At 39.9% G+C, this 12323-nt stretch overlaps 1 protein-coding gene across 6 annotated transcripts in view; it reads right to left on the bottom strand.

Annotated features, from left to right (window-relative positions):
• Positions 1-6875: 6875 nt before the first annotated feature.
• Positions 6876-12323, bottom strand: part of MAEA (macrophage erythroblast attacher, E3 ubiquitin ligase) — a 55789-nt gene continuing 50341 nt past the window's right edge. For all 6 annotated transcript variants that reach the window (XM_050896142.1, XM_050896141.1, XM_050896143.1 and 3 more), the window contains 3 exons: positions 9372-9505; positions 8471-8666; positions 6876-8054 (listed from right to left, as the gene is read on the bottom strand). In XM_050896142.1, the coding sequence (XP_050752099.1) occupies positions 7959-8054; positions 8471-8666; positions 9372-9505 (426 nt within the window). In that variant the 3' untranslated portion in view covers positions 6876-7958. The remainder of the gene's footprint in view (positions 8055-8470; positions 8667-9371; positions 9506-12323) is intronic.

Raw genomic sequence — 12323 nt, 5'->3', positions numbered from 1 at the left:
TCATTCGCTCCAGCAGCCGCCCACAGAGACACTCTCCGGGTGCATCACCTCACCAGCCGGCCTGAATTCTTCTCAATTTCCTATGGTGGAAGTCAGCCCTATAAACTGGTGTTCCTTATGGCCATGAATAGGATCAAATAATTTCTGGTGGCCATGAGATCTTGTGCATAGATGAGCAGGACAATGAGACGGCGACCCGAGTGTGCACAGTTTAAAGTAGAAAATCATGTCATGATCCTCATGGAGAAACAGCCTCTTCTCCCACACCACGCAGCAAAACAGCTTATACTGAGGAACCACCCGGTCTTCCAAAATGAGGAGGGGCAGCAACAAGCAGACGGTGGTTCAAAACCTGCCTGTTGGGTTTTCACCCTCCTGCACAGCAATTCTGTCAGCAGGGGATAGAGCTGGGGGAGCAGGCCCAGTTCCAGCAGAGGAGTTAGCTGGGTATTACAGCACAACGGCCAGGATGATGGTTTAGCTGGAAGGAATTAATGTAGAGCCCTATATAAAGCTTTCCTTAATGACTGCATCCAGGGCAACTTGAGCTTTCCTAAGATCAATTCCCTCCGATCCTCTTCAATATTTAATAAAATGTTTCTATGGTTTGAGTCCCTAAAGCTGCTACTTTAAACAGAGGAGACATCTCCACATGGGGTACACATGTGCACTCTGAAGAACTTCCCACAGCTCTGGTCTTGGCTCTTCTGAGCAATTTGTCTTGCTGTGGTTTGCAAAGAAGGAAAAGGAAATTGTCCACTGATTTTATTATCTGTTTATTTCCTTCTAGGGAATTTGTCTATATGATCCTGCTTAATCTCCATGGGTGGGGAACAAAATATTTAAGTTAGTTAATGAACTTTTTGTCCTGAAGTGAATAGACTTTATCATCTTTCTCTCCTTGTTCTTCCTTCTGGCTCCGTCAGGAAAACGTTCTGGCTGGGAACTCAGATGAGCTCCCTGGGAAAATCTGCTCCTCTGCTCTGTGGGGTAGATAAAACTATTTCCTTGAGAAATGCACAACATAAAAGTTAATCTTATAGGATAGGAAGTAGGGTCAAAAGAGTAGGTACAGATGCAGGTTCCAGCCCCTTGGGTGTTATCTCCCACTTAACCAGCCTTGGTTTTCCACATTAATTTGGGAACGAAGGAAATGTCTTACCCTGAGCCAGGTGGGCTGGGAAGGGATTTCTAGTCCACTCCACTGACCAACTCAGTGCTCCCTCTGCTCCAGCTTCAGCGTAAGAGAGAAGGACATGAGCAAGCAGGACTCTGCTCTAGCTTCAGCAAAGTAGCGCCAGGCCCCTTTGCAGCCCTTCCTCCTTCATCCCGATGGCAGCGCCATTTTAGAGTTGCATTTCTCTGTTTCAAAGATGCAACACATTGGAGGCTCAAAGCCCTCCACGATCCCCGTGTATAATGAGGACTCCTTCAAATGAGGTCCTTATCAACAGCTGAATGAACTCTAATGCTAAAACAATCTCATTTTTTTGTTAGTCCACTCCTCAAGGTTACCTGTTTTTCTTCCCGATAATATTCTAGCATCCTCTGGGCTGGGGCTATCTACTGTTTTTGTCCCATCAGCACATTCCTGCTTATTGCAGAACATCAGTAATGACAACTAGTACCAGCTCCACGATAGATCCCCGAGGAACCCCATCAGTTACCCTGCCCTTCACGTTGCCTTTTATCCCATCTCCCTTAGCCAGATCCTCATGCAATTTGTAATTCCTGTCTTCTCCAGTTATTAGCTAATGTCATCCCACATAATACTGCACTGCAGCTGGATTTTGTTTGAGAAGACTCATCTTAACAACAGCGGTCATCAGAGTGGTATGGCGTAATTATCGTCAGTAAACATCTCCCCTTCATACTCACAGTTATCTTTCAGGTTGATGTTTTATTCTCCCCTCCCCTTAAAAACCAGCAACTGCAGTAGAGGCTTTCCATTCATGTGATACCGTCCCCCGGCTGGATACTAGAACAGCTTCTTCCCATTAGATCTGAACAATTCACAATTCCAGGAGAGCGATCACTTGGTTTCTATAACTTGCGCAAGCTTTTTTTCACTTCCACGTTGCCAAGCTATTTCAGTTTTTCTCAGTGTATCTCCCTCTCCACCCCGCCCACCAATGCTGAACGTTGCCATCTTTATTAGGAGCAAGCAGCAAGGTGCTGGGTGTAGTTCTGTAATCAAGTCTGGATCTCTACCACACAGTAGTGGCATGTTAATTTTTTCCTCTTACTTGCACTTTTAAAAACTTCTGTAGTTAATCTCTTTGAAAGATAGCTGGCTGATAGCATTTCTTAACTGTACCCTGACACTTGTTCTTATTTTTAATAAGTCAAAACAAACAGCTTTTCTTGTTCAGCAGCCTTTTCTATTTCTTGTTGTTCTGCTACTTCCTATTGTTCTACTTGTGGTGCTAATTATCCTACAGCTGATTTCCTCTGGCTTAGGATACAGTTCTCTGGTAATTTTAACATGGTCAAATAGCAGGATTTTATGGTCTGAAAGTCTGAAATATCTTATTCAAAACTGTGAGCTCCTCAGTGAAATTAACTTATCGCTAGCTAGCTATGATAAGGAATAATTTCATTTTTGAAACGAAGAACTTTAGTTTACAGAGTCTTAGAACTTCAGTTCAAACTGAAATCAGGATTAGTTCTCTTAAGATGAAGTTTTTCAGTGACTCACTCAGATACATGTTTAACATCTTACAAAAGCCAGCTATAACGTAGAACTACTTTGTGTTGGCTCTATAGCTATCATACCAAAAAAACTCTGCAGCCCTCACATCCAACAATATCTGGGCTCTGTAGCTTCCTGCTCCCTCTTGCTGGCCATGACTGCAAATTTTCTTCCCCTGACTGTGTGCCAGAGAGACTTTATTCTACTTACAGAACCTACCTGGCTATAAGAAGAAGATATGTTAGTATCTTAAGAGATAAGAAGAGATTCTGCTGTCCACCTTTGTCCATCCTAGATCTCTTCCTAAAACCAAGAGAAAGTTGAGCTGCTGAAAACGTCAAGAAAACTTAATTAACAGGGCCAATTCTTTAAAATAAATAAATAAAAATCCTCCCTTTCAGGGTGGCTGGGAATTACAGATATTGCAGAACCAACTAGACACCGAATCTTCAGAAGAGCACCATGGCAGGGACATCCCGTTCACTATCTAACCTGCAGATGCCCCTCATCATCAAATAGAAACAAATAGTTACTATAGCATTCAACGACCAGAAGAAACTACTTGCAGTTTCTCTGTTCAAGGATCAGATAAAGATCAGATTTGATCAACTATCCTGTTGATCTGGGCTGGGGTTTATTTGGTGCACTAATTCAGCAAGCATGGAGCTAGACAGCTGGGACAGCACGTTGTCACTAACGCCTGGTTTTGCCTTTAAAGATGCAGATTATTTGTACCAAGTGCCAGAAAGTCACGCCACAGAAAAATCACTCTTTACAGCCAGGTAAACAAACAAACAAAAACAGCCTCAAGGTGGAGTATGCTGGAGAATACCACCAAAAACCCTGGCCTAGGGAGTAAAGGCTGAAACAGGGAAGCCCAGAAGGCCCGTTAGCCTGCCACTGGGCTAGTGTTAATGGTGCTGCAGACTTCAGCACATAGCAGGCACAAACAACACGCTGAGTAGACTCTGATACCTCATTATAGAACATGGAAAAACAGGACGGAAGAGATTTAAATACTCATTTTCTTACACCAAGTGACCTCTATATCGTGCTACAGGATACACAAATACACAAGATCACAGTGTAATCATGGGTCTCGAAGCATGCCCTGATAAAGTGCTCGGTGCGTCTCCCAACACACTCTGCTCAGGCTACCCGAAGCAGAAGAAAAGAAAGCCAAAGTATTACTTTTTTTCTGAACAGTGGTCTATTAAGAATGTTCAAAGGCTTCCTTTTGGCAGATTACCAGCTGTACACAATTGTCTCATTCTTCCTCTCCCAAATCATCTTTTTTTCCAAGAAGTAATCTTATTAATGGGTAGGAAAGGACATGCTCATAATATTAAAAAACTCCAAAACCATACCAGCCCATCAGTCTTTAAAGCTTCCTGCAAAATGTTTTGCCTGGACATGGTATCAGCTTTGCTACTTCCTACCTATGAAGTGCTGTGATCTCAGCATCTTGAACCCTTCTCAGCCTGGCAGACAATGGAATACTTCAAGCTCAAACAGGTACTGAAGAAACCCACAGCATCCTGAACAGTTACCAATACGAACAGTTACCAGTACCTCTCTCTCCTTTCGCAATACTGGAGAATCTTCAGCATTTAGACTAGGGGTTTGGACCACAACAAACAGAAGGAAAGGTTAAGGCAATTCTCAACGTGCATCTAACTGTGGAAATCAGAGAAACCTGTCCTGACCACAACTGGGACAAACTGTTGCCTTCGAACAGGAACACCGTAACCAAAATCCAGAGCCTCAAGTCTCATTTTGTTAAATTGCTTGGCAAGACTGAAAAAACACCACAGTAAAGGATATTGTTCATTTACAGCTCAGCTGGATCTTGAGAGGAGATAGTCTTCACCTTACTGATCAACCTTTTCCATTTCAAAAGGATGTCCTGCACTGTACAGGCAGTAACTCGTACCCTTAAGGAAATAAATGGATTGTCTTTTGTCTTGCACCTCAGCACACTGCCAGGCATTTAGATGATGCAGGTTATCCATAAAAAAGACTAGGTATCTCATCTGCAGTAGCTGATGGCCACTTTTTGATTGCTATGAAACACAGGCATCGCTGGTAACACGACAAGATGTATAATTGGCAGAAAAGGCTTGGTTTCTATATATCAGGTTCTGGCCATATTTGTTGAGGTTTCAACACCTGGTTGCAGTCAGGTTGTATAACCGATTCCCCATCCTATGTTTTATGATCTTACTGCTACGAAAGATATTGCTAGATATTACAAGATCTTTACCCAAACTTTCAACTGTTGAGGAAAGCCTCACTAACCCTGCCCCACCTCCACCAATGTTATACAAACCATACTTTCAAAGTCCTCTTCTCAGCATACCCACAGGCAGGAATCAATGCAGTGAGAGAACAGTTAGTAAAATAGTGTTTACAGGCAATAAGTTTATACTTACTATGAGTCACATACTGCTCCTGGTTTGATGTCTGAAGCCACCCGTGATATGAGCTATGAACTGACACCTCTGCTGGATTCTGAGCTCAAGGCTGCAGAAAGCAGTCAGGGAATACAAACCAGAACTCCAAGCTGCACCAAAGCAATCCATCCCTGCCACCATTTCTGACCCTCATAAAGCTGGAAGGCTTCTAAAGCCATACCAGAGCAAGCTTGAGAATGAAAGCCAGGCTATAGGTGCAGGTACTGGACACACAGTCCACAGGGGTCAGCCAGGAGGCTACAACCGCCTGTATCAAACAGGTCTCGCTGTACTCAAAATCGGTTGTTTGACTACAGATTTCTAAAGCGAGCAGTCATGGCTAACAAGCAGGTGAAGCTCCCCCAGGCTCCTTCCGGAGCACCTTCTTTATAACACGCCATCAGGGACTCAGACCTCGTATTGGCACCCGGCCCTCTGAAAGGACACCTCCCATAAACGGAGGCCCTCCTGTTGTAGGACAGCTGCTCTCCTCCTCTCCCTTCCCAAACTAGTTTTTTTGGGAGCGTGGATTCCTCCACCTCTCTGCTTAGGCCACAGAAAGCAAAAAGGGCTGAAATCTCAGGAAACCACAGCTCTAACTATTACTTAGAGAAGCAAAAGCAACAATTCCCGTGCCCTACAATTGTTGTGCAGTTACCACGCATTTCCTCAGGGCTGATAGGAAATCTACCCCTTCCTCCCTACTTTGGCCTTTTATGCATTTCTGTAAAGCAGGGAAAAGCAAGGTTGCCATCCTCAAAATTATCCTTGTCCTTCTGCTAAGATGCTGTGAATAGTCTGCCAAAGAAAAACAGATGCTGTTCCACTTGGGTTTCAGCAACGCTGCTCTGCAGGGTGACATCCTCTCCCCTTTTGAGTTGATGATGCTTCAGCTCTTGCCCCATGAGGGAGGAAGAGATCAGTTCCTGCTTAACTGATAGCCAATTACGCCAGTTACTGATGCAAGTTCTCTCATTATCTGTCTCCATCTACTCTTGTCACATTGCTTTTGTTCTAAGGAATCGCTAAATCTGCCACCTCAGAAAATGCTGAGGGAAACAGACCCTTCCAGCAGTGAGTGCAGGAACACTGGTCTTGACCAAGCTGGCAGCTCTGCAGTATTCCAGATATACCTGTTCCAAAGCAGCTGAACCTTTTCAGACATAGCTCACTGGAAATACCACGGTATTTACAGTTTCAGAGTAGCTGAGACAATCAGTTTATATATCTGTGATCTCTAAGCGTTGAACATGAATAGAAGTTGTGGTCCCTCCACTATTCTTTCTTAGCCTTGTTTAAAGCACTCAGTCACCCGTCAAAACCTCACACCTAGCAGAGTTTCATTAACAGCCTCTAGGACATTAGGCAGTCTTCTAGGAAGCAACAGAAAAAAATTGACAGGAATGTAGATGGGAGTATACTGTTCATATATGAAAAGTTTAAACAAAAAATAGTTATTTGACTGAGATAACTCTGATTTTGGAGCCTGAAGAACAGTGTTCATAGTTGTGGTGTGGTGGTGGCTTTTTGGTTGTTTTTTTGGTTTTGTGTGCCTTTTTTTTTTTTTTAAATCTTGCAGAACACTAAAAAACAACACTTGGAAGTTGCACTCCTTTTAAGAGTGACCCTTATAAAAGAGTTATTTTTTTTTTTTACATTTAAATACAAGGCAGCTTTCTAATTTTATATAATCAAGAAATGGAAAACAATTTTTATTAACATGTTTTACATTTACAATCTTTTATTAGCTAATCAACATCAACATGCAAAAATAAGCGCTAAATACAAACCTCTACAATATGGTTCTGTTTAAACTACAATGGTTTAATTCTTTTGAAAAGTCATAAGGATGTGTTCTGTAGTTGTTAAAATTGAACTATTAGTTTCAGTAATGAATACTATTTAGACCCTAAAATTATGTAATCATCCTGCAAGGCATCTTCAGAAACTTCGCCCAACACTTAAGAATACCAGCTCATTTTCATGTGAGTACATTCTCAAAGCAAGAAATAAGGCAGTAGCACTAATGATTTCATATTGAACCCTATGCACATAACTAATAACTTTAGAAGGACTTTAACACTATGGTAGACTGGAAAAAGAACATTTAAACAAGCATTGGATTTTGCCTGAAATGTTCTCAGTTCCTCTTGATACTTATGCAACCTCCTTAAAACATTTGGGTTTGGAAAAAGACTTCATACTCCTTCAAACCAGTCCCTAGTTGATCCTCCAGAGAAGCCAGTCTTGTGTCAAAGACATCACTATCTTCCCATGGAAATAAGTTACATAATTCATGTTCAGGATTACTTCACGAGAGGATCATAAAGAAGGCAAAGAGGAGCTTAGAGGAGAACATATTGGTAGTACTGAAATCTTTGATAACAAAAGGGTCTTGGACAATTGTGAAAAAGAGGGAAGAAAAATGGATTTAATTTCAAATCTGTTGTAACTTTTCCCCCAGTGCAAGTGTCCATCTTTAAAGAAAGTTATCCTTTAGAAGATGAAAGTACTTTTGAGAAGAGTCCAATTTTTGACCTTATGTTACAAAACCTTAACAATCAAAATTTGTTTTTGTTTTTATTCAAGTACAAACTTAAGTCATAATTCCTCTCTTTTTTTTTTTTTTTAAAGAGTGTTTATTGTTGCTCATTGATCTTTGGTCGCAAGAAACAATAATGCCACCGACAGGTCTGATCCCCAAGGTGGCAGGTTTTGCTTCTTTGCCACACATTAAGGCCCCCCCTTTACAGGGTATGCCAATATACACTGTGTCAAAATTCCAGCGGCACTTCATCATGTGTTCTACGGACCTACATGATGTAGACTTTCTCAGCTTGTGAGAAGTTGAAGACTTCTTTGGTTCTTGGGCAAACTACTTTGTCATCTTGACGAATAGAAAGCAGAGACTGAAAAAGAGTGAAATCAAAAGATATTCACAATAGTAACTCAAAGCATTATTTCACTGTTTAGTAAATAAACTTTTTTTTATTTAAAAAAAATGATGTTATAGTCTGAGGTCAAAATATCTTTGCCCACAAAAGTTACTTATTCTACATTGTTGCTCTCCAGAGGGGAAAGATTCCAATGCCATTTGATTTCATGTTATAAATTCATATATTCAGACATTAGCTTCTTTAAAGACCAATTTAATCACATAAATATACAGTCCTTTAAAAATTACTGCAAGAAATTACTTTTCTTCCGTTAATACAGAAGATACTTTAGCTTTCTGACTGAGTTTATAAGCTCTTGTTTTGATATAGAAAGTTATTATGACCACTGCTATTTTAGACTTCAGGAAGTCATTGATTTCAACACTTACATTGTATCCATAGACATATCCATTTGGTAACATCATAGGAGGATTATTTTCGTTCATTACATCCCCCGAAATCTTGCAGACTAGTCGGGAGTTGGCACAATGTGCCATAGGCAGAGGCTGAGCCAGCTTGTTCAGGGATTTGCTACACACAGGGCAGTCTGGGTTTTTTGAGCTCCCATCCTCTTTATAACACTGTCTGTTTAACAGCAAGTTAAGGAACAACCACCACAGAATGCAACAACAATTAGTTAATGACATAGATTGGAAAAAAGATAGTAAACTGTGCAAAATATAGCCTAGGTTATAGAATGTACAAGACCATTTAATTCAAGTTTAATGCGTACATATAAGAATCAAGTGCTTGCTTTGTTTCAAGGAACAGAAGTGAGCAACAAGTGTCTGGCACCCTCTACAGGTAAAGCTTCTGATGTAGAACACTTTAGTAGCACCAGTCCTTCTCTAATAAACCATAGTGTGTAGCAAATCCAACTAAGTTTCAGAAGATGCAGGATATATTTGAATATTCACATAAAACCAGGCGGTACATTTGTGTGTAAATGCTTAAAAAAAAAAATAATTCTGACCCAGTTCACTAACTTTTGCAGATATATTCACTAACTTAAGACACATGGAAAGATAGCCTAGTATACAAACACAATGTAGATTTCACCTTCAAACTTTGGTTTGGGCTTTTTTTTTTTTTTTAAAAACCATAATGCCACTTATTATAATCTCCCCTTAATTTAATAAAGGCCCCAATTCATACTCCATTTAAACAACTCATGAGCAAAAACATTCAAGGGTCACATTTCCTCTTTGAGCTCTCTGAAAAGCATCCATAGAACGAAAAAAGCCGCAATGTTTTTTTGCACTCTACAGTAGTATCTGCATTAAAGGATACGGTGTTTTTATAGCTGAAAGGCCTGCCTGGAGTGTTATAGTAAAAACAGAATTGTTTCCCAGCTGATGTAGTCTGTAGTTATCATATCTAAACTGTTGGATCAGCATTCTCCATCGAGCAGGGTCCAAGAGATCCTGTTAAAAAACAACACCACTATAAGTTGTTTTCCATCTACGTGTCCCAGGGCGGGGGGGAAAGCCTGGGAGTGGTAAATTGTGCAAAACTGACTAGACTGAATCCATCACAAAATAAAAGTATACATGCTAATGCATAGTATGAATGTACTTGTTTAGAAAGTACCTTTTAACACTACTTTACTAGAAATATGATTTAAATCAAGTATTACTTAAAATAGCTGCCATAACAATATTCAATCTCCCTCCGTCACCTACCACATGTTCTAATTAAGGTATGTAAATCCTGGTAAGGCTGTTCCTTGCATTTAGTTTTCTAGAATGCTGGCCTACTTATGAAGCAACATTAGTATTGTGGAATGTTTACTCTATAGCCTTTGAACCATTAACATCAAAAAGTCAGAAGCGTTTTTTACCTCGTCAGGCTAATTCTACTGATGCCTCTTTGTAATAGATAATGTTTACAGAATTTTGTAAAAAGGTTTTAATTTGAAGAGCTGGCACAACCCCAGGTTAGAGAAAGCTTAGGTAAGCTATGCATTTAAGGACAAAATTCTTTAATATATATTGTAATGGTGTGCATTACCTAAAAAAGAGGGAACAGTAGTTGAAGTAGGGATGTTCTTTTTATGGAAGCAAGAACTAAACCCACATGTCAAGGATATATTGAACCATAAAAGTAATGCTGTGAAAGTCATGTAAGAAGTGAAGACCCTTTGAAAATACACTTATGTTATCTATATAGGCAAAGACCTAATCCTTTCTTCTGCTAGCACCCCTTCTCTCCTTTGTATCCATAACCTGCATTTTGGTCATGAGAAGTGACAATGTTTATTTATCTTAGAAGTAAGTTCATATTATCAACTGTGCATGCTACACTTTGAGGCAACTAGGAGAAACAATAATATATTTTAGTATATTGTTTTGATTTTCTTTAAAAGCCTGTTTTATAAACTAAGGCTTAGTGACAGACAATACACTGAGTAGCAACATCAAATTCAAAATATGTCATACCAAAATTACTAGGCAGTGATTTGACCATGATGTAGACACTAGTCTTTACACTTTGCTCTGTACCACCTTGGCCCACGCTGCCTCTCCTCAGTTCCCTGTTCATTCCAGTCAAGACACTGGAGAAAGAGGGACTCCAGCATTACCTTTTGTTGTAGCCTCTACCCTGGAATTCCCCCATCCCTAGAAGATCGGACTGGCCTAAGAACTTTTATCCAAATGATTTAATGGTACCACAGTACGTATTTTTTTTTTAGTGTTTTATGAATAAATTTTTCATCATTATCCTAAAATTACATGTTAACAGAACTATATTTCAGATAAACTTGGGAAATACCTTGTAGAACTATAAGAGGCCAACATTTAACGAAGTGCTAAACTGGATGTTGACAGCAGTTGTCTGAGTAAGTGCAGAATTATTTCTCCATCCCTTTAACTAAAAACTGACTACTTGAACAGTGAGGAGAAGTGGTTTATGTACCACTAGTAAATCTTAGCTGAGATTATGAAGTTGCATGTCTCCATGAACACAGACAAAACTACTGTTGGATTGGAGACAGGATCAATGGAGTTTTAATAGCTCTCATTCAACTGGGAACATCTTTGGATGAGGAAGGGAAGAGATGCAGCTCACAAACCAGTCCTCGTGTGTTTTTCTGACAAGCGTTTAGAAAGTGGAATTACACAGAAGCTGAAAAAGGGCACAAATGTAAGTGATGGATTTCAAGAGATTAAAAAAGCCACCAGGAATACTAAGACAAGAGAGAAAAGGAAAAAGTCTTGCAGCAGAAACAGTTGGAGCAACTGTGAGCCTAAAGTTGAAGAAAAACAGCACAAAAGAAAGAAGAATTCACATGAGGAAGAGGCAGAAAGATTCAGAAGCAAATCCACAGGAAAGGAAAGAATCCTGGACATAAGCAATATTTGTCTGACTTCTAAATGCTCCAAACCAACAAGCAGAACTGAAGCAGAAAACCTATACAGATGGGGGCAAAAGTAAATACATACATGTATCTTGCCTTAACTAGAGCAAAAAGCACCATTTCTGCCACCAGACTGCATGTCTCTTTGCTCTATCACCTGCCTCAACCTAAGGCCAGAATGTTCCCGGAGTTCCAGGATGAAGCTTTTGTTCTGACCTTAAGGCAATTCTTGAGAAGATGTAACAGACAGAGCCTACAACAGATCCATAATAAAAGAGATAAAGTACTCCTAATGATTAAGAAAAGCCTATGATTAAGGGCCTAGGTGATGGGACACAAGTAGCAGCTTACTAAATGTCCAGCTGGAATAATTCCAGCCACAGCTACACAAGCTTGTTCAAAGCTTATAAAAAGAAAATAGCTTGTTTTGGCACAACATTAAGTATGTTTTCCTTAAAGTCCTAAAAGATAGGACAACAACCTGGAGAAAGTTCTATTCATTGGTTATAGAAAATGCTTCTTCCTTTGGATTTATAAAAATTAACTGATTAGAGATATTATGATCTGACAAACTTTCTCACAGATTTAAAAGTAATTTTACTTAAAGCCATTTTAAGAAGCCATTTATGCACAGAACTCCTAGTCAACATATTAAAGATATCCCCAAACAAGCGTGCACTCTATGATTCTGTTTATCTAGGTAATTATTAGAGGATCCAAAACATAACTTCCATAAACTAGAATGTTTTAAGTCAGATCCATAAAAAGTAGTAGGGAATTTGTTCCAATTGTATGGTTGTACGTGAAACAATACTAGCTTTTCTCCTTGCTCTCCCTCATTGAAACATTCTGTCCAAACTAGCCCTTAGAACAAAATACCGGAT

The sequence above is a fragment of the Gymnogyps californianus genome, chromosome 4, assembly GCF_018139145.2.
Source record: "Gymnogyps californianus isolate 813 chromosome 4, ASM1813914v2, whole genome shotgun sequence".
NCBI lineage: Eukaryota > Metazoa > Chordata > Aves > Accipitriformes > Cathartidae > Gymnogyps > Gymnogyps californianus.
This window is presented reverse-complemented; position numbering and strand designations above follow the sequence as displayed.